Source organism: Streptopelia decaocto (assembly GCF_964273445.1).
Source record: "Streptopelia decaocto genome assembly, chromosome: 13".
NCBI lineage: Eukaryota > Metazoa > Chordata > Aves > Columbiformes > Columbidae > Streptopelia > Streptopelia decaocto.
In genome coordinates this window covers 4713547-4735246 of record NC_138668.1, presented here as the reverse complement: position 1 = coordinate 4735246, position 21700 = coordinate 4713547, and the positions used below count along the sequence as shown (strand labels likewise).

At 46.5% G+C, this 21700-nt stretch overlaps 2 protein-coding genes across 4 annotated transcripts in view; one reads left to right on the top strand and one right to left on the bottom strand.

Moving 5' to 3' along the window:
- Positions 1-237: 237 nt before the first annotated feature.
- DRC3 (dynein regulatory complex subunit 3) lies at positions 238-15046 on the bottom strand (the record flags this gene model as incomplete). The annotated part of the gene is made up of 10 exons (XM_082064528.1): positions 238-368; positions 530-661; positions 4527-4658; positions 7305-7485; positions 8770-8882; positions 9775-9894; positions 10991-11137; positions 11741-11907; positions 13388-13504; positions 14890-15046. The coding sequence occupies 10 exons, from the start codon at positions 15044-15046 to the stop codon at positions 255-257; spliced, it is 1380 nt and encodes a 459-aa protein (XP_081920654.1). The 3' UTR covers positions 238-254.
- A 1767-nt stretch (positions 15047-16813) lies between these two features.
- The window catches only part of TOM1L2 (target of myb1 like 2 membrane trafficking protein), a 57565-nt gene continuing 52678 nt past the window's right edge, over positions 16814-21700 (top strand). For all 3 annotated transcript variants that reach the window (XM_082064848.1, XM_082064847.1, XM_082064846.1), the window contains exon 1: positions 16814-16886. In XM_082064848.1, the coding sequence (XP_081920974.1) occupies positions 16835-16886 (52 nt within the window). In that variant the 5' untranslated portion in view covers positions 16814-16834. The remainder of the gene's footprint in view (positions 16887-21700) is intronic.

Below are 21700 nucleotides of genomic sequence, written 5' to 3'. Positions count from 1 at the left end.
TAACCCCTTGTGACCAGGTCTGAGCTCTGCGCAGGTTTCACGCCAACATGATGGAAGAGACAGAGTTTCGTATGCTCTTCTGGAGTCAATAAGTAGCTTTTATTTGCAGTTTATGGTGGGATGGAAGAAAAATGCCTTTAGCCTGAAATGTCCACTGCTGCTGAGGCAGAGAGAGGGGGCCGTGCCCGCTGGGTGTGCTGCTAGGGGCTGTCCCTGTGTCCCCAGCTATGGCAGCTGCCTGGCCCACAGCAGATCTATTCCATTGGCTCCAGGGTCTCCATGTTATGCAGCTCCTCCTGGAGACTGTCAATGTACTGAAGGATCTCTTTGACACGCTCACGGTTCCTGTTGACCTCGTTTTGGAAAGCCTGAACAGATTGAAACCAAGCAGTGAATCCAGAGGCTTGTCAGGGTCCCTGCTGTAGCGCAGAGTGCTCCAAAGGTCAGGGAGCGTCTTTCCTAGCAGTGGCCCCACCGCTTGGGCCAAACCTGTCTGTGTCCCATCCCCCTGAGCGTGAGGGTCTCTTACCTTCTCTGTCACAGAGGCCTGCCAGCGGTAGGTGTTGGTGAAGATGTCGCTCTCTCGCATATCAATCTTCCGCAGGCGGACACCATGGGACATGTTGGCTGCATTGACAATGGTGTTTTTGTCCACAAGGAGCTGGGAGGTAATATGACCGGATGAGAGGAGGGGACAGGCGCGCAGCAAAAGCAGCGGAGCTCGGAACTAGCAGCACCATAACTGCGGTGCTTGGAGGGGGGAAAATCAGCCCTCTGAGTCAGATGGACAAAACCCACGTCATCATCTACTCTGCTCTGGTGAGACCCCCCTGCAGTGCTGGTCCAGCTCTGGGTCCTCAGCACAGGACACACATGGACCTGTTGGAGAGGGGCCAGAGGAGCCACAGAAATGATCTGAGGCTGGAACAGCTCTGCTGGGAGGACAGGCTGAGAGAGTTGGGGTGTTCAGTTGAAGAAGAGAAACTCCAGGGAGACCCTATTGTGGCCTTTCTGTACTTAAAAGGGGCTGAAAAGAAAGATGGGGACAGACTTTTTAGCAGGGTCTGTTGTGATAGGACAAGGGGTGATGGTTTTAAACTAAAGGAGGGGAGATTCATGTTGGACATGAGGAAGAAATTGTTGCCCCTGAGGGTGGTGAGAGCCTGGCCCAGGTTCCAAGCGAGGTGGTGGATGAGCGATCCCTGGAGACATCCCAGGCCAGGCTGGACGGGGCTCTGAGCAACCTGAGCTGGTGAAGATGTCCCTGCTCATGGCAGGGGTGGCACTGGGGGAGCTGCGAAGGTCCCTTCAACCCAAACCATTCTGTGATCAGGATGAATCCAGTGCTTTACTCTTCACAAGGATGTGTCCAGCCCTCGCTATGGTGTAATAGTGTTATCCCTAGTAGGGGTGGGGAAACTGAGGCAGCACCCTTGGCCTCACCTGCTGGAGCAGGCAGCAAATGCCGGCTGCCGGGTGCTCTGCCGCAGGCAGGGCTGCCTCGCAGCACATGGCAGACCCCTGCGGGCAGCTGGTGTTGGAGCAAAGCTGCGTGTGATCCAGCACGCCTGGCCCGGCAGCTGCGGGAAGTGGGAAATGGCACTTGGAAGGGTCTCTTGCACTAGCGGCACTGGCTGTAAATCTTCATTTTTGGAGAGTTGCAGCTTCTAATCAAAGCAGTGACTTCCCCCATGGCTCTAAATAGAGGGTGGCTTTGCTAAACCGTAATGACTCTCCTCCTGCAGCCAAGTGCAGCTGTTGAACAAATTGCTTCTCCCTGGAAATGGATGGCAGTGAGGCAAAATGGGTGCACAGCGACGGTGTGGAACTGCAGCCATCTGCACAGGCCATAAAGCAGGGAGCATTCCCAGGGGGGCGAGGGGTCTGTTTTGTGTCTGTCAGCTCTCAATTACCTGGAATAATAGGGGGGCTGGGATAAGCTGGACAGAGCAAAACCACAGCGAATGCAAAACTCGAGTCATCTAAGCCGCTAAATGAAGGAGGCAAAAAGGTCAGCAGCATTGCTGACTGGAGCACTGCAACGATCTTTGTGCTTTCTGAAAGGCTCCAGGGACCTTTGCTATCACAGCAAGACTGAGGGCTCAGTGGAGGGCTCCACTGGAAATGTCATGTCCTGTCCCCAGATCAGCTCATGGGCTGGGGAGCTCTAGGGGGGGATTTTGAAATCACTGAGGCAACCAGAGCCCCGTGCAAGGAGTCAGAGCAGCCTTCTGATTCTCCTGTGGGAGCGAGGAGAATCAGAACAAAACCAGCTGCAAGTGCAGCAAAGATGCTGCCTAAGAGCCTGCTGGGCCTGGCTGTCTGGAAATCAGCCAGAGGAACAGGTTGTGCTGGAGGCAGCAGGGGGACTCGCTCAGCACCTCTCCTGGGCCACTGCCACCAGCTCTGGCAGCACCCAGGGAAACCTGCAGTGCATTTTATCCTCTGTCCTCCTCAGCAGAGATGTCCGGCAGCACTGCGGTCCAGCCAAGTGGCTGGGGCCCTTTAGGAGGAGGTTAATCTCAGGTTTAGCCATGGCTTTAGGTATACTGAGCCTCCTAGAAACCCTGTCCCTTCTGAGAAGAGGCTGTGGCCTCCTCTTCTTGCTGCCCCCCAGCAGAGATGAATATTTTGGTGTGCTCACCATGCGAACTTCATCTGGTAAATCCTCCTCAAGCTCATTCTTGACCGATTTCTCCAGTGTGGTGATGCAGATCTCCAGCAGCTTTTCATGGTGACGGTTTTCCAGGTCCCGGCACTGGTTCATTGTACGGAAGCTGGCTAAGGAAAAAGCTGAGCACACCACTCACTGTTAGAGATTAAATGGTCTCCTGTAACTAGAGACTGAGTGTCCATGCACCGGTAGCTATTTCATTGACTGCTGTGGCAAGAATGTACATAGAAAACAGTCTAAGCAGCTTCCCAGGGTTGTATCATGGCTATGTGGAGTAGGAAGGAAGATTCCCAAGGGATAGAAAGCTGCATAAGTCCTACAGAGTTTCAGCACAGGAGAACTTAGATCTTCTTGTGTTCTCTAGAGTGTCCACAGAAAGAAGCTGAGTACCTTAAATGACCATTTCTGCAAAGCTGGGAACAGATCTTTTCTGTTGATTTAAAAAAAAATATCAAATTCTACACTGATGGCTTGTTTCTGGATTTAGAGACAAGATATACATGACTGGGAGGTCAAGGCCAACATACTGTCAAAAGGATATATTCCTTTAATGTTTTCAATGAATGTTGATGCTACAACAGCCATGTTTCCTTTAAAATCATTTGCCAGTTCCTTAACAGAGAGAAAAAGAGGAAATATTACAATGAAAATTTGCATAAACATAAAAGGGAGTCATGGAGTCTAGGAAGAATCTACAATTGATTATAATTTGGACTCATTGCTGTTATTAGCACAGTTAGAAACTGAACTGCTTTGAGCATTTGAAGTGTTTTGAAGGTGCTGCAAGATTTCCTTATTCAAGGACAGAAAATCAGAATCAGTTTATTGGGGGGAAGCCAAGTGACTGATACCTTTATCCAGTGTCTGGAGCAAACCAGCTGATCCATTTTACCCTCACCTGAGTAATTCAGAGTGCTGTATTCCCATATACTGCCACGCTGCAGTCTCCTTGTACGTATGGAGAGCCTCTTATCGGAAGCATAACCAATGCCAGGGCTTACTGTAGCTTTTGTTTTAGTTCTCAGAAACTAAAATTGCTGCTGCCTATTACCTCTCTCAAAAATGTGTGATGGAGAATCTGTCAAGTGTTGCACTTAAATTGATAGAACATTTCACATCCAGCCACCCGAACCCTTCAAATCCAGAAGGGTGCGCAGGGAGAAAAGCTTCTGCTCGTTCCGTCGGTGACTGGATACACAAGAACTAATTCAGGAAACACTAAAAGGCGCAATCCTGATGCAGTGAGGAATCCATGATGAGCTGCTGCTTTCTGTCATGCACATTCACAAAAGTAAACTGCTGCATCTGCTTGCACACAGGCCACAGCTCCTGCCTGCTAATTTTTAAACACATTACTTTTTTTTCTTAATGAAGATGCACATTAGCAGCCCTGCCCTAGTTTTTGAGGAAAAGTCTGGGGAGAAGAAAGGCGGCTATTATGCAAGCAAATGCAGTAAGCTGAGCAGGAATGTGTGTAACCTTATTCACAGCAAAGATCAGCTTCAAAGAATTACACTTCTAGAATCCCAAATGCGTACCCCACGCTATGCCGTGACTCCTGTACACAGACCTGTAAAATGACTGAATGACCTGAAGTCCCTCTCTCTAAAATCTGGGAAATCAGCTCAGACAGATGCAGAGGACTCTGAGGAACAGAAACGTGTTGGAGTGGATCAATGTCCAGGGCCTGACCTCACCCAGATCAACTCTGAGCAGAGGAGGAGTAAGATGGAGACAAAACATCAGCCTGACTTGGCGCTGTGAGCTGCTAAACAGAAGGGTGCAGCAGCACAAAAGTGACCCCCCCTGCATTCTGGACGTGCGGTGTCACAGGTGCATGTGTGGCCCTTACCTCCATCTGGTCAGCTATCAGAATTTCCAAGGTCATGAGCGCTTCTGACAGCTGATGGATGTCCGCCTTGTACTCGGCTCGTTTAGACTCAGCAATATCCGAACTACCAGCATTATGAATCTCATCCAGCGTCTAAACACAGAGATACATAAATTACTTATAGTTTGTGTTCAGCACTCCACTGCAACTTAATTAACTTGTTACGTAGGTGAGAAAAAGTTCCCACTGCTGATTAGCTGCAATGAAAATGTGATGATTCAGAAAGCCTCTGGATTTCCATACTGGGTAGTCAACAGTGCTGAGCGATGCTGCCACACTAACGATCCGGGCAATGCGCTGGAGTCGGTGAAAACGCTTCCTCATCCACCACTCAGCACCTGAGTGCAAAAAAGAATTAGATTCTTGACATTGCTGGTCATGAAGATGAGATTAACAATCATGTTGTGGAAAGAAATGCAGGGCTAAATCCTGATCCCCCTTGTGTCGAGGAGAATCTTGACTGACTTCCATATGGTCAGGATTTAGTATTCTGAATATGGAACACGTATGATTGCCTGCCTTCCTCTTACAGTGAGGATTTATTGCCCTTTGGAATTAAATATTGACGTCAGTTTTGTAGCAGACAAGATTTATGATCGCTGGGATCCAAAAAAGAGTCCTCTTGTGCTGAGCAATGTATTATTTTCAAGTCTGTTCAAAACAAGTTAACAATCAAATGTTAATAGGAGGAAAAAACATAGAAGTTTTAAGATGTCTAATCCACCTCTGAGAAGGAATGGAACTGGCTAAAGTAAGGAATTCTGATGAAAACCATTGCCAAGACTTGTGTCTGAAAATGGATGAGATTCCTCAAAATTGCAGTGTTAAAAGGGGGGAAGGGGCAAGCACGGTATTTTCTCATGTAAACAAGTTAGGAGGCTCAAAAAGCCCCCCAGCCACCCAAGCTGTGCCTCCGGGAGCAAAACCTTCCAAGTTCAAGGCCTTTAATGCTTCTTTGCTCCTTAACCAACTCCAGAGAGCAGAGTTATTCTACAGGTTACGCACGTTTGCACGGAAGGATTCCAGGGAGACAAACAGCCCCTCAAAATGGTTTATGGATTTCAGTCTGCTCGGACTGTGCCTGCTGAACAAATGCAGCAATTTTACATGAACGGGGAAATGTTGTTAAAATACAGTGTCGGTTTTGATGCCGACTCCTCCAGTATTTATGTGAAAACTGTCATGCTGACCACCGTGTCCACAGGTCATCGGACAAAGACCAAGGGCCAAAATCTGCATTCGGCCATGTTTCCTTGGAGGCTTTTTTTGGGGGGCTTGGTTGTGGTTTGTTTGGTTGGTTGGTTGTTTTTTTTGGGGGGGTGGTTTTTGGTTTTGCTTTGTGTCTTTTTTTATTAGTATTATATTTATTGTTATTTTTAATGAAGATATATTGGGAATTCAAGTGCAGGTTAACTGAATATGGATATCAGTCTTTCTCTGTCACCTTCTGGTGAGGCTGCAAACCCGTGTCCCGACGGGAGCTGACGGAGCCCGATTGCCAGCATGACTCAGCAGGGTCCGAGGACCCGGGCGCAGGGTGACTCAGCAGCCTGTCAGCGTGTGACGAGGCACCTAAATATAATAAAAGTGACCTGGTTTTCAAAGGGAGCCAGCGCTCGTGATTCTGCCGGTGTCAGCTGTCAGGGACCTGCTCTGCTGACAGTGTTCCCAGCCTTTAGCATCCCCCTTATTTTTTCTGTGGAAACAAAATAATGATTCATCTATTATACATGGGCAGAAAGGGATCCAGCTAGAAGCTACGTCCGTAGCAGCTACAATGGGTGGCTGGAGTTGAGCAGAATGAAAATTAAAATATAGTTTCTGCTTTAAAAAGACTAGAAATACATTACAAAAACTTTATCTAATATTTTGGTCAAAATTCTTCGAGCTGCTGTTGACAAAATGAACCAAAGCAGAAGATTACTTGAAAAGACACTGAATACCCTGCAGTCTCCTTCCTTTTCTTCCCCTTTTTTCAGTGAAGGAAGAGCTATTGGAGGCCTCAAAGAGAAGGGGAGTGGCATCGAATCTGCTAAATCTCTATATATTTTTAAAATTGACTTCGTCAAAATTATTTAAACTAAAAGAAAGGTTGAGTATTTCCATTTTCTTAAAGACTAGTAACTTTTCTGGACAGCAAAAAAAGTAAAAAAAAACCCACAACATTTAGCCACTTTTTTTAAAGCATCAAAGGCCCTTTACCTTTGTGGACAATAAGCAAACACTAGGCTACGTTAATTTTGTTCCACGCTGAATTTCCAGTATAGATGAAAGCTGTCTGTGTTAGCTGGTTGTGGTTCGCCCAAGGGGTTGAAACTTCAATCCCCAAATTATTTTCCTACATAAAGTACTAAAAACCTTCTAACATAATGTCATAGTTAATGACATTATGTTACTTCACACAGTGTTTCTTGGTATAGATTCATACTGTAAAAACCATGTACAGATCCATGTTTGAGCACTGGGGGATGTTGCCCAGTCTCCATCCTTGGACGTGGTCCCAGCCGCCGTTGTTGGTGGCCCGGCTGGAGCAGGACGCTCGGACCAGGTGCCTTCCAGAGGTCCCCACCAACCCCAACCCCTCTGCAATCCTGCCATTAGGGACCAAGTACCAACTCCTGGTACAACAGTGTAAATACAAAATCGTAATTCTAATTTTAACAGAGCTACCCTTGTTCTCAGTGAAAAGCTGGTGTAGATAAATCAGGTATCAAACCAACAGAAGTATAACGACGTTACCGTTTTGTTCCGATTTTCAAAGTCTAGGATTAGTTTTCTGCTCTCTTGCTGGTTGGCTGTTAATGCTTCATTACGGCATTCATAGAATTCGGAGACTTCAGCTTCTCGTTTTTCATACTCTTTCAGGCCGAAGTTAAATAGGTTCTCACAAACCGAGACAAACTCCTCCCTGTATGTGACACTAGTTAAGGTATTTTGCTTGTTCAGTGGAGCAACATGTGACGCTCTTTCTACCTCTGCAAGTTTGAGCATCATGAGTTACAAGCTACTCTTCCATAAAGTTTGTGGTTCTTGGCAGGAGGAGGCTGCCAAGGATTCTGTCTGTGGCAGGACTCAGGTCACTTAGTCACATTTTATGTATAGGATTTTGTTACCTTAAGGGTGTGAAGAATGTATGTGGCCTTGAGGGGAAAAAAAAAAAGGAAATATATATACCTGCCTGACTCTTTTCTGGCACAGCAGTGGAATGGAGCATACAACCCTATCTGTCTTCACAAGTGTGAACACAATGTCTGCGTAGTTAATAAATACAGCTCTGGAGCCTATAGCCAGAGCGCAGAATAAACTACTGACTTGGTAGTATCACAAAAATAACGTCCATTTTTCTTCTGCTATTATCTTGGCAATGGGATTGTTTCTAGAGTCTATTGTAGTTAAGCTGTGATGCATTTTTCCCCAACAGTGTAATGCAATTTTAAGGAAGGTCAAGTTACTGGCCTTGACAATGCTCGATTAATCTGAATAAGAAAAGAAAAAAGGAATAAAAAAGTGTCTGCTTTCTGATCCCCAGTGTAGGAACAATAATCAGAAGAAAGTGCTGGCCTGAAAACCTCACGTTGCCAGCTCTGGCAGGTTGGGCGATATGCGACTCATATCATTCTGATTAGTCTGTTCCTATCTCCTACCACTTCAATTTCAACATGATTTTAGCAACTGCACTCTTACAGTCTAACTGACAGAGATTTATCTTATAGCTCATTTTAAACTTTAAGTGGATTCCAGACTTAAAGAAAGTACAAAGCCTTGATTCTTGAAGGGTCAGAAGAGAAGGCTACCGAAATCCTGTTTGATTCAAGTGAAGGAAAAGGAATATGATAATTACAATGGTGAGAATTTAAAACGTTCGAATCTCATGACCTGTTGGTGATAAAACCGAGTGGTTTTACAAATGAGATGTTTCAAGCTGGGCTGGCCAGCTTGCCAGTAATATAAAACATTTGTTTTTAGCCCTCATATTTCATGAGATATCAAGCCTTAAAGCTGTCAGTGGTCTCATGGTCTTGCAGTGGGTTTTTTTTTTTTTGGTACCATTCCAAAATTGAGCACAGACTGTCTCAGATCTTAGATCAATGCAGCTTTCAGCCCTGGACAAAAGCAATGGGTGAAGAATCCCCACGGATACACCTCCTTCTTAACTCAAGGCATTATGTTTTAGCTGTAGATACTCTAAACCCAGGAAGGATATTCCTGCAGCAGGTCACTCACTCCGGGGAGGGAAGCCAGTTTGGCAGCTTCTGCATCGTCTTCGTACATATTGTCAAACAGGAATGATCCATTCAGGTACTCAACAAAGGCTGTCTTTGAAGAGAATCAGAGCAATATAAGTAAAATAAAGAGTGCCAACCTGCTGCCAGACAGGATGTGTCTCTCCTACAAGCACTTTACCAGCAGAGAAACACAGGTGCAGACACAGTGATACCAACACAATAGATAAGCCAAGCAAGGCATGAAAGCAGCCTGCAACCAGCATGAAAACCAGCCTGGCTTTGCTGCTAGAACTCTCTAGCCTAAGGATAGAAAACAATGTTTAATCTTATACAGAACATTCACACATACAACCACGTACTGCAAGGCTATTAAGCTGTTCAGATAAGGAGTCAGTGGACTTTGGGGATGGATGAAGAGCTGCAGGTGTCATCCCTGTCACAGCCTCCTGCTCTTCAGCCAGTCTGATCTTCTAGAGGTCTGGAACACAGAGCCAGACCATAAGGGAAAGCACCGTTCTGCCTGGTCATGTCTTCAGTCTGTTTGTGGGACTACAGTGATCTCTGAAAGCCCTGAATAGTTTAACCATAAAACTAATGAAAAGCATTAACTTGGTGCAAAGGAGGAAAAAAAGTCATTGCGCCACGAAAATGCTAACAGTTCCTCAGACCTGTAATTTTCTTAATCTCACATCAGGCTGATAAGATCCTCGGATATGATTTACTATTTGGCTTCGCAGGTTCTATATCTATAGTTTCATTGTTCAGCCAAAAGAATTATGTTCCCCTACGTCACGTGTATTCCACAGCAGTTCCTGTTTTCATTCAAAGGATGAGATTCAGAGATCACAGAGCTTAATCCCAGCCTTAGTTTTAGCACAGTCGACGCTAACTCTCATTAAATCTTCGGGCAGGTAAAAGACAAGTCAATATGCGTTGCGCTTCTTTCTCCTGAGACAATACACAAGCAGCCAAAGAAAACACACCTTGTGGTACTCCAGCTCTTGCTGCTTTGCCTGTTTTTCCTCCAACTCAGCCAGGACCTGGGCCTCCTCACCTTCCAGCAGATCGGTACGATCTTGATACTCTAAAACTGCAGCTTCTCGCTGAGAAATACAGAGAAATAAAATATTTTATTAGATCATCGCTCATCGCGATATTTTATTATCATCGCTCAACAAATCTGGGCATAAGCATTCAGTCTTTCTAGAACATGCACCTGAGTGACATCTGCAGTTCTGCTTCTTTGTGGGCTTTTTATTAAACTACTTATGAAGCTTCTAATCCCATTTTTTGTTGGCATATTACTCTGACTCTGCATTCAATGCATCTGAGCTGATTCAGACCCGGAAAACCTTTCTCTTCCCATTTTTTCATCTTTAGGGTTGTTTTTTCTTTTTCTTTAGCAGGAGGCTCTGTTTTGACTTCTAGAATTTGAGCTCTGATTTGATCAGCTAGCGAGTTTAATACATTTGCTAGGGAGGAGAAGACTCTTCTGAGGAGTGGATGACAAGGTAGTAGCAGGGGCGAGAACCTAATTAGCTTGAAACTGAAGCTTGACGAACTAAAGTAGGCGGATTCTATGACGTACTGTCTGTACCAGCAGGGACTGGGCTCTATGACCTGGAAAGCCCTTCCAGTCCTATGGTAGGAGTAATGTATATTCCAACTAAAGCTCCTGCTCTGCGCCAAGCAAATTTAGAATTAATCATGTATTTGGTTAGCAAAAAAAAAACAACCCAAAAAACCCTTCTTTGTTCCTTTAAGCCCGCAGGCTGACAGTCTGTCAGCCCGCTACCGAAACAAGCTGCTCAGTGAGCAGCAGGACCACCAAGACTCCTTTCCCCCAAATCCATGTCTCAAGACTGGTCTCCCCCAGGATTTTCGGATCTCTGAGGCTGGTACTCACACTGCAGCCACTCCGTGGCAACATTAAACCCTCTCCCACACGCAGCTGCTGATTTGCACAAAATCTGTGAAGACATCGTGCCTCTGACACCTCTCTGTCAGATTTGATAGAATTTGGCCTACAGGTTCACAGCTGTTAGGCGGAGGCAGAACAAACACTGTGTGTTTCTGTAAGCCTAATTTCTGTAGGGAACCAGCCCTGAATGTGACAATATTGCTGGCAAACCAACAAAACAAATGATCTGTAAGATGCTGTTGCCTGATTTCACAAGGAGGGAATGCAGAAATCCTTACCGTGCTGTCGCTCACGAGCTTGAAGTCCAAGTACATTAGGTTTGGAAGATAAGCAACAACAAACAGCATATACCGCTCATCGTCGCAGAGAGGGTTCCCCGTGAGATTCAGTGTCCGTAAGTTTTTAAACCTCCTGAGGTAGATCACCTGTGCCAAGGGGAAAGAGATGCTGTGCTTCCCAGTGCCAGGGAAACACACAGCCTTTTGAAATTCATTGCTCTTATTACAATTACGTTGCAACACATATCCTGCTCCGCTGCCAAATGCAGGCAACATTAAATTAGGAGTTTCTTATGCTTTCGGGAAAGGAAATACTTAAATTTGCATTGCAAATGCATAAATGATGGGTGTAGAGAGAAGGCCTTTAGCTGGCATGGACAAATCACAGGTCTTAGATTGATACACCACCTTCAAAAGAACCCCAAATAAACCCTAGTCTGCACTCCCTCCTTTTCTCAGATGTAGCTACTTATTCCTTTTCCAGCTTTCATGGGAACCATCAGGAATTTTGCCATGGCTATATCAGTAACAGAGCCAGGACTGCGTGAGTCAATAGTCTAAAAGAGAAATAGCTGGAGTAAGCACTTAACGCTGGGATAGCTTACCAAAACCATAACTCAGACTGCAGGGGAAGAGGAATCCTAAGAAGAATTTTCTCCTCTAAGGAGGAGCTCAGACACGGTGAAAAAGTCAGGTTTAGAATATTTGGTCCTTTGACAGGGAACATTTGCAAAGACAAGGAGCACTCACATCTTCCAGAGTGGTCAGGTTATTCTTTCCTATAGAGAAAATCTGCAGCTCTTGCAGCGTGTCCATGTGCTCAATTTTAGATATTCTGTTATTGTAGAGACTGAGGTCCTGCAGTTTGACAAGGGTATCCAGGCCCTCAATTACTTCGATATTGTTGAAGGACAAGTCTGGGGAAGAGTTTAGAAATCAAATGTTTTACACGCAGAAATTAAATTATTTCTAGTAGAATACCCTGACTCAGACCTTGCATTTAGCTTGGTTCTTGATTTAGGGATTTATGTACAGGAGTGTTCAGTGTCCCACAGGAAAGGCTCAGCATTAAATCTGGTTCAGGAAGCGATGCAGACATCTCCTCCTTGCAACTGCCCAGGCAACTTTTAAATGAGAGGAGCAGTTGATGTCATTCAATGCCGAGTCCATATACACAACCTGAAAGTGATTTCTACTTTATGTGGAAATCCAAAATACAAGAAAATAAGCAGGGAAAATATCATAAAAAGGGGGGTGTTTCTGTGACAAACTTGCTACTCCCTGCCCTGTTTCTTGCAGGCTTTTACCTGCCACACCAATGCTCACAGCCATGGTCATTCCCATAGGACCAACACCTACCAGTCGCATGCTCACAGTCACCCAATTGTCAGCAGAGCTATGCAACGGCAAATACTCACTTTAGCTATTTCACGTGTTGATATTTTCTCTTATCATGCCGGAACATCTATCCTAACACCTACATTCATCATGACTGAGGGCAATATTTGCCCTCAGGCCAGTACCGAGTGATTTAGGAGTCCAAAGACGGTTGGTGAGGTTACCAGCTGTCTCCATCACCCCAGCCTCAGCCAACACACTCGTGCAGCAGCTGCTGAACCACCGCGGCCTTTGGGCAAATGAAACCCATGAGTGAGCTTCAAAACACTCTGCTTGCATTGTGGTGATCAGCTGTTGATTCACAAGTGCATTAGTCATCTGTGCAGCAGAACAGCGCAGACAACTGGGAGGAAGAACCCATTAGACGTTTCAAGATGTGCTTTTGAACCGAAGCCCTGTTTTCAAAGGTGGCTGAGGATATATTTACGCTACCAACCAGCAGTGTGGCTGCAGTTCCCAGAGAATGCTCTAAGCCACGGATCTGTAGCAGCAAGCTCACCAATTTGCCCAGAATCAAGACTCACACCGCTGTGCAACACTGCTATCACAGCCTGAGTTTTGAGTTGTAAGTAGTCACATAAGACCACAAGGGACAATGATGACAAGCCCTGCCCTTAAGTATATAGAGGTAAAGATTGTGGGTTCTAGCCTCCAAAATGCCTGCGTTAGCTTCAAAAACAGAATACAGGCTTCTAAATCACAGAGGTGTTTCCATAAAAATTTCTGAACATCACCTCCAAGTACAAACCCTGGAAACAACCTTGAAATCTCAGCTTCCTGTTCCTGCCGCACCAAATGTATTAAAACCAGTTTTTAAACATTTGAAGGATTGTTTTGCAGCTCTGATATTCAGGCATTTTGACATTTGACAGTCAAATGAGGAAACACAGACAGCTGACAGCCTTCCCTGGGAAAGCTCCTATCAGCCGTGTTTGAGGCGGAATGTGACATCCTGGCTTTTTTGCAGATTGTGTCTGGCCTCATATGCCTGTATCTTACCCAGCCATACAAGGTGAACTAGACACTCCAGAGCCTCTATCTTCTCAATTATGTTGTTGTCCAGCTGCAGTTTAGTCAGATTCTCAAACTGCCACAGATTATCAATCTGCAAGATATCTAAAGCCACAGGGAAAAAATTAAAGGTAATTGCTTTTCATGGGAGACAGCTTTCAGTTCAGCAGACACACTATCTTGCACAAGGAAAACATGCCCAGTCTTACCTCCAAAATGATTTTCAGCAGATTACAACAGCGTGTGCTGACTGCCCTAGAGAGAGTTCCACTGGCTGGACAAGATTTCAATGAAACAGCCCAGTTAACCTCAGTGTCCTGCACCAGCGCTCAGCGCTCATCAGCGATGCCAATGAGTCGCCAGGGGGACTCTGACTACGGCCCTGCAGTCAAAAGCGGCTTTATGAATCCACTACTAGGAGGCCTTGACCTTCGTTTTCCTCTCCAGCTGCAAGAGGGAGGTTTGGGACATGATTCTGCTTTTCTCTGCGTTTGCAGGCTGGCGGTGCCCAGCTGCTCCTGGGATTCTCATCACAGGAGAGCAAGTTGGGGTCTGCTCTTTCCGTGAAGGCTGCAGTTTCGAAGTAATCGATATCCCTGCACTTAGGTTTCTCCAAAAACAGAATCACAAGGGCAGGCCAGGAGGCACTACAGCAAAACATTAGGACCAAGGTGACAGAAAATACACAACATTCTCACTCCTGATTCTCTTTTGCCCCCACAATGGCTTCCCAGAAGATTTTGTTAGCTGCTTTGCTGCTTTTGTTGTTTAGCAAGTGCAGTGTAAAGCAAGGAATTGAATGCACAAAATATTCACACAGTTCTATATTTCACATTTGCAAACAAATACATGCAGGATCAGGTAACAGGGAGTTTGTTCTAAGGAACTCAACCAATACACACATTATTTTCTTGGAGCACACAATGACTAATCAAAAGCAGATTTTTGCCCATGAAACTACACACCCCCCAAAATACTCAAATATTGAGCCAAATGTTCTTCTTTTTCATTTTTTGAATGCAAGTTTACGACTGGTCTGACAGCAAGAGGCAAGCTGCGATAATTCTATGGATGACCGGAGGAAGCCACTGAATTGGGCCGTAATCACCATAATCTACCAAATAGCTCTCACATAATCGCCAGTGATGGCGGAGCCTGCCCAGGGTTTGATTTGTCCGCGGACTGAAGGGCCCAATAGCCCTGTGGCCTGTAGGTGTCACCACAATATAAATCTTAAATAAGAATAGCAGTGACAATAATAGCATAAAGTTAAGCAGCTTTAAAGTCACCCATCAGCAGAAGCACCCAGCTGCCTCTAATGAAACTACTTCATATGGATATGACTAAAAATGCAAGCCCAGGCGTTACTTTTCACACAACAAATCCAAGTTTATTATGATTGTTTAATTGCCACTTAGCCACTTCATGCTTAATTCTATTGCCTTCTAACAAAAGAAGAAGAAGAATAAAGTATTTCTACCAATACTCACTTCTAAAACTAAGCTGTAGCTCTGTCACATCTTTAAAATCAGTACCTTCTTTTTTGGCAAGCTGTCCAATGTCCTCTGGGTACTGCTCTTCAATGGCTTTCTGAATCATTTCATCATCAATAACGTTTGGCTCAACGCTGTTGTGTGACTGACTCATTTTTAGACGGTATCAGCCTTAAAAGGACAGAAAAGAAAAATCAATTATATCACTGCCTGGCTACTATTTCCAACATTAATTGAACGGGCATGACAATTCCAAGGAATTAAAAGCACAAACGAGCATTAAGAAGATCTAACACTTCATAGCTGATGTCAAACACAGACTTGACTTTTATCACAACGTCACTGATGGGACTCTAAGCTCAGCCTTATAGCCCAAGCACTGTAAAACAGCCGGGCACAATCACATGAAAACTTCCCACCACGTTTGAGTGTTTTCCATTAAGAATAACAGAATTTGGCCAGATAAATAGATCAGGAAAGTAGGCCCTGTGCAGCACTTACAAACAGCAATGGTCCATCTCATGAAACCCATCTTCATGAAGAGGGCACATTTGAGGCTCTGTGTGCCATTTAATCTGGTTTTAAAAGGTAACTTTCTCATTATGGGCAAGTTGGATTTATAGAGTAAGAGGCATGCATTTAGAGCATAGGAAAACTAACAACAGCAGTTCACTAAATGTTAAACACCAACATCATAATAAAGGTGATTACAAATTTGAGGAAGGATGAATATTTATACACAATAACAGTTATTTTCTGAAGAAAGTACTTAACAGAGACCCACAGTAAAGGCTGTCTTGTTTAGTCAATATTTAATGCTGAACACAAACACCTTTGCTTTGGGAAACAGACAATTCTGTCAGTCAAAACTTTTCATCCTGGCTTTGTAATTTAAATATCCTTGATGTCACCCTGGAGGCAATGAGACTACTTATCTTTCTAGAACTCTGCACAGTTAATGAATCAGTATGAAGGGCTTAAATCTTCACACTTTTGCTTGCGTAAGATGTCTATAATTATGGAAGAAGTTCTGCTGATTTTTTTGCATAGGAGGACATGCACGATAAACATCTGGGTTTAGAGAGCTCTTGCGTCATCGTGGCTTTTAATTAACAAACCAAACCTCTTTATGGCTGTGCTCAGTAGAGGCCGAGGACTAGCAGGCTCTGGGTTTATTCATCCTTGACCTGCCACACTTTACATTTTCCATGTGTTTGTCCAGCGGATCTTTAGTCAATGTCGGTCCCACAGACATCCCTGCACGGCCCGGGACGGGGACCCTGGCTCTGCCTGTCAGGGTGGCTCTGAACCGGGTGGGCTGCCGCCTTTTCCAGGCCCAAACCTCAGCCTCCCGATCCCTCAGGCCCCGGATCCCCAAGCCTCCTGGCCCGCTCCGCGCCGCCAGTTCCCGGCCCGGCCCGGTCCCCACCTGCGCCTCGGCCCCGGTACCCGGCCCGGTTGCTAAGGAAGCCCAGGTGCGTTGCTAAGGTTGTCCACGTGACACGCTCAGCCGCCAATGGTCAGAGAGTGGGTGAGGAGGCTGGTTGCTAATCAGAGCGCGAGAAATCCGTGTCAGCCAATCAGCGCCGGTACTGCGCCTTCGGGGCGGAAGGAGGCTCGTATGATTGATGTTTCTTTTGTCCAATAGTATTAGAGAATGGCTTGGCTATTGCCCAATGGCCAATGCTAGTAGTTGTGCCCCTGCTGTCAATCAACTGGAGGGCGTGGAAAGGGCGGGACTATCTCGGGGCGGACCCCTCTCTTGACAGTGATGGACACGCTCTTTAACCTATGACTCCACAGGCCGTCCAGCCGCCTCCCAATCGAATGCAAGGAGGCGGGCCACGCTTGGCAGAACGAGCTGCGGTTGGTGTGCTTGGGTGCCAGTCAGGGCGGGGTGGGGGAGGGGGGCCGCCGGGCCGCTGTTTGTTGTCATCCCAAGATGGAGTTTCTGCTGGGGAACCCGTTCAGCACCCCGGTGGGGCAGAGCCTCGGTAAGGCGGCCGGGGGGCTGCGGGGGACTCCGCGGGGGGCTGGGAGCCAGAGGGACTTCCGGAGGGGGTGGGAGGCCGCAGGCCGAGGGAAGCTCAGGGGGTGGTGGAGAGGCTGTGGGGGTTAGCAGGGGGTTGTGGGGCTCTGGGGGCTCTGGAGGCCGTGAGGTGTCTCTGGGCTTTGGTGGGAGGCTCTGGAGGAGTGGGAGGGGCTCTGGGGGTCGAGGGGTTGGTGGGTGCTGTGGGCCTTGGTGGCAGCTGTGGGGTCAGTTGGGCCATGGAGGGCTCTGTGGGCAGCAGGGACTGTGGGGCCAGTGGGGCCATGGAGAGCTCTGTGGGCAGCAGGGACTGTGGGATCAGTGGGGCCATGGAGAGCTCTGTGGGCAGCAGGGACTGTGGGGTCAGTGGGGCCATGGAGAGCTCTGTGGGCAGCAGGGACTGTGGGGCCAGTGGGGCCATGGAGAGCTCTGTGGGCAGCAGGGACTGTGGGGTCAGTGGGGCCATGGAGAGCTCTGTGGGCAGCAGGGACTGTGGGGTCAGTGGGGCCATGGAGAGCTCTGTGGGCAGCAGGGACTGTGGGATCAGTGGGGCCATGGAGAGCTCTGTGGGCAGCAGGGACTGTGGGGCCAGTGGTGGCTTCGGGCTGTTTGCCATGAGGAAGGAGCGACGCCACGTCAAGATGGTTGATGGATGAAGGGAGGTGGTCGTGTCCCCCAGCTCCTCTTCCCGCATGTGAGCACCTCGTTACAGAGCAGCCCTGTTGTTCAGCTGCCTTTGCCCAAAGTGTTGAAACCTCCCTGGACCTGTGTATATGCAGGGAGGGTGATGTGGTTTAGAGTTACAAGCATGTGCTCAGTTTTTAGCCCAGAGCTTGAATTGTGGTTTTGCTAATGCTTCAGTGACATTAGGCAGGTTGTTCTGAGTATGCTTTCACAAGCCCTTCCTGTGTCTGCTCCCTCCCTCACTCTCAGCTGTGGCAAGTGTGGTTTTGGTCTGGGTTGCCACGGCCAGGGCCACAGGAGAAAGCCTGGATGCCACTTCTTCAGAGTTTGTTGCCTTGCCTGTGGTTGGGTGGGCTGTCATTGCCTCCCGCTTGCTTCTCTTGAGCCCTGAAGAAATAAAGGAGCTGTCACGTTGCAGTGGGATCGACCAACAGTCTGGCTCAGGTTCCTGCAGCGTGGGGACCGTGGCACATGGTCCCAGAGGACAACGTGATATTCGGTTGAATGCACTTGTGCTACCATCCGTCTCCAGTAAAACCATGCTCGTAGGTTCCTTGATTTGTTTCATAAGCAACAGCTATTCCAATGCCTTATTTAGGGGTTATATATAGTATAATATATACCTATATCTAGTCTATAGCTGCTTTACCTTAATTTATGGTGTGATGGAAGACTTGTCTTTGGAAATTGAAGTGGAAAAATCTTGCAGAGTCACGGGTCATGGCCTCAAAACCCACAAGTTTTTTTATCGTAGTTGCCTCACCCACATGTGCAGAGACGCCCCCTTGTAGAGCTAAAAGGCCCCTAAACAGGGAAGTCTCGCACTGTGCTGTGAAGATGGCTGGACTCTTGCTTTGTCAGACTATATGGAGCATATGTATAGCTTGCTGTTTCTCTTTAGCCATCTGGGGTGTTTATTTCTTCTGCTTAGGGAAAGAAGTGCCAAGAGTCGGAGGATAATAAGAATGGTGAAATTTAAAGATGATTTTAAAGTGCATTTGCTTTGTTGTGCTTGGCCATCTGACCACATCTGCCAGGACAGCTGCTGCTTTGCTGCTTGGACGAACCATCTACAATGAGTGTTGTTAAGGGAAGGCAATAATTTCTCATCTATTTATGTTGTTTCTTTTAGCATCGGTAAGTGGTTTAAAGGGGCTTCCTTAAGACTTAAGAATTGCTGGGGTGGGGTAGCAGTAAAATCTGCTTTTCTGGCCTTCTGCCTTTCTATCTCTGGAGCTCTTACGTCCCTTTGCTCACTTCAAATGAACCATCGCTCCCAATGTAGAGGCTTTGAACACAAAGCTCTGAGGGAGATGCTTTCATCAGCTAAGGTTAGGTGTGTGTGAGGGGCTTATAATGCAGCTTCCTATAATGCAAAATTCAGCTGCACTTTAGGAATGTTTTTTCATCCCCAGGGGACGAGATAGCTGCAGATTTTATTTTGGAAGGAAGTTTTTTCTGCTTCTTCTATCACTGCCAGTTATCCCTTTCTGAGACAACAGTAAAACAAAAGCATGCCTTGTTCTCAGTGCTATTTGCCCAGTGTTTCCACAGGTTTTTTTCAATGAGCTTGTGGAATATAATTTTCCCTTATGTTTCTCTTCATTCTTTAAAAGAAACAGAATAATTTTGTATTTCTGTTTAAACATATTGTGTTGAACACAGTTGTGATGTTTTCAAGCAAGGCCTAACACTCACCATAAGGGAGAAGTGCAGAAAATTATGTAGGTCCGTCGGCACACCAAGAATCGTGTTCTCTGCCAGGCAGTAGCAGTGGTTCACATGAAGATTTAATTAGGGCCAGACAATGTCTGCAGATAAATGCCAGGTCTGAAAGAACAAAGATGTCAGAGAAGGTTTGGGGAGAGCTGAGAGAGGTAATACAAGGGATTTTCTCTTTTCTCCTTCTCTTTATCTGGATAATGTCTGAAGCTAGATGGGCTTTTTATGTTAACTCTTTTGCTTAATGTGGGAAAGTGATGCTGGGATGAGCCTGGAGGATTTGTAATGGAGATGGATGGAGTCTCCTGCATCTAAAGTGCCGGTTTCAGTGGCAGCCAGTTCCTCAGCGCTCAAAGCTACCTGATTTTTGGCAGCTGTCTAAAAGTCTACCATGGCTATTAATTCCAAACCTCACTTAATTTTTTTAATACTTCGACTGACCCGTGGACACTGAACTGCCCTTGCATCTCTAGCGAGGTCCCTCCTGAGCAGAGGGGGTGGCTTTTGAAGGGCTGTTGTGTGGAAGGCCTTACTTCCCAAAGGCTCTGTGAGCAAATGGTGCTTTTCAGCATCCTGCAGAACTTGGAAAAAGTTTTCATGGTCCTTTACACCCTCACAATGTCACTTTTGTTGGTGGCCAGTGCTTTGAGCAGGGCTCCTTGGGAAGGTCCCTAGGCAGGGACTGTGCATGGAGGCTGATGTGAATCATAGAATCACAGAATCATTTTGATTGAAAAAGAGTCTCAAGATCATCAAGACAACCATCACCCCACCCCTGGCACTGCCCCATGTCCCTGAGAACCTCATCTCCGTCTGTTCAACCCCTCCAGGGATGGTGACTCCACCACTGCCCTGGGCAGCCTGTTCCAATGCCTGACAGCCCTTTCCGGCAAGAAATTATTCCCAAGATCCAATATTTGCTGCTGATGCTTTTCACCATCACCTGGTGAATCCAGCAGCTGTTGGTGATGCTGGACCTGGAGCCCATGGGCACCCTGGAACTTTTGGTGACAGCTGGTGACACCGGCCAGCCGAGGGGTGGTTGTGCCACCACCAGCACCAGAGAAGGTCTTTGTGGAAACTGGGAAGGGTTTAGAAGGTGGAATTTGGCACTGTGGGTTTTGTAGGCTGCCGAGTACGCCAGACCTGACAAGATCCTTTGTGGCATTGAGCGTTGGCCTAGTTCTTATCACTGAGCTGTTTATTTTTCCGGTTAAAACTATAAATACAATAGACTAGATCCTTAGAGGAGGACTGTTTCGAAGAATACTCCTGACTGGTGAGGGGGAGAAGTACAGGACGATGTGTAGTAAACTGGCGAAGACAGACTGCTTGCTCTGGGAAGGGGGGCTGGCCTGGGGAAAAGCTGCAATTTACAGTAGCAGGAATTTACCTTGAGGTTCAACATCCTGCCATAAATTGCATTTTTATCTTTCTTTGTTCGAGGGAGCCATCTTTAAAGTGTCACCACTCTATTCAAGGTTATTAGAACAAATACCCTTAGCGTAGGTTAGCAAAAACATCTTAGGTGATTAAAGCTGATTGAATTACAAGAATGTGGAGTACTGGTGACTTTTTTTTTTCCTTATTTGATATAGGCCATATGGCTTGCACATGAGGACGCAGTAAAAGCAGTTACATTTTGTAGTTTTATGTTTTTTTTACTCCGGAGACTTTGCTTCATGAGAGTGTTTATTTGTTTGAATCCAAACCAAGTCTTGCCCCCCCCCGGCTCCCTCAGGTGCAAAGGGCCGAGATGGGGCAGTGATGTGTGAAATGGGCTCCTGGCAGGGCCATGGATGGGAGCACCGAGGTCCAGTTTTTGGTAAGGGCTGCATGAGCTGCTGAGGTCAGCTTAACTCAGAGCCAAAGACCTGCAGGGAGGGAGCTCCAGCACCCGAGTTAAACACCGAGAGACCCGAAAGTTGATTTTTAACAATACAGTAGAAATTAAGGTGTTGTGCACAACTGGGAGTGAGGGTGTTGATCGGAGGATGCTGTTCTCCATCTGTGGTCCCCGTCACTGATGGGAGGTTTGAACAAGGCTGCTGGTCCGGGCACTTGCCTTGGAGGCTGTTTCTGAGGAGGCACCGCGCAGCAATTTAATGTGGGGTATTGTTGTTTAAGGAGGCTACAAAAACAAGGTTTCAGCAAAAGATACAGAGGCACTTTATTGAAGCAACAGCAAGGCAGACAGCTTTTCAATTGATTTTTATCAAAGCACTTGCAGTTTCCATTCAAGGCTGTTAAACTGATAATAAATATGGTGGACAGAGTCTGTTTCCAGAGCTGCAGTTTTGTTCCCCACTCTTTTTTTAAAATGAGAAAATGCCTCAACTTGGGAGCCGTATAAACACCTTTTTATTTTCCTTT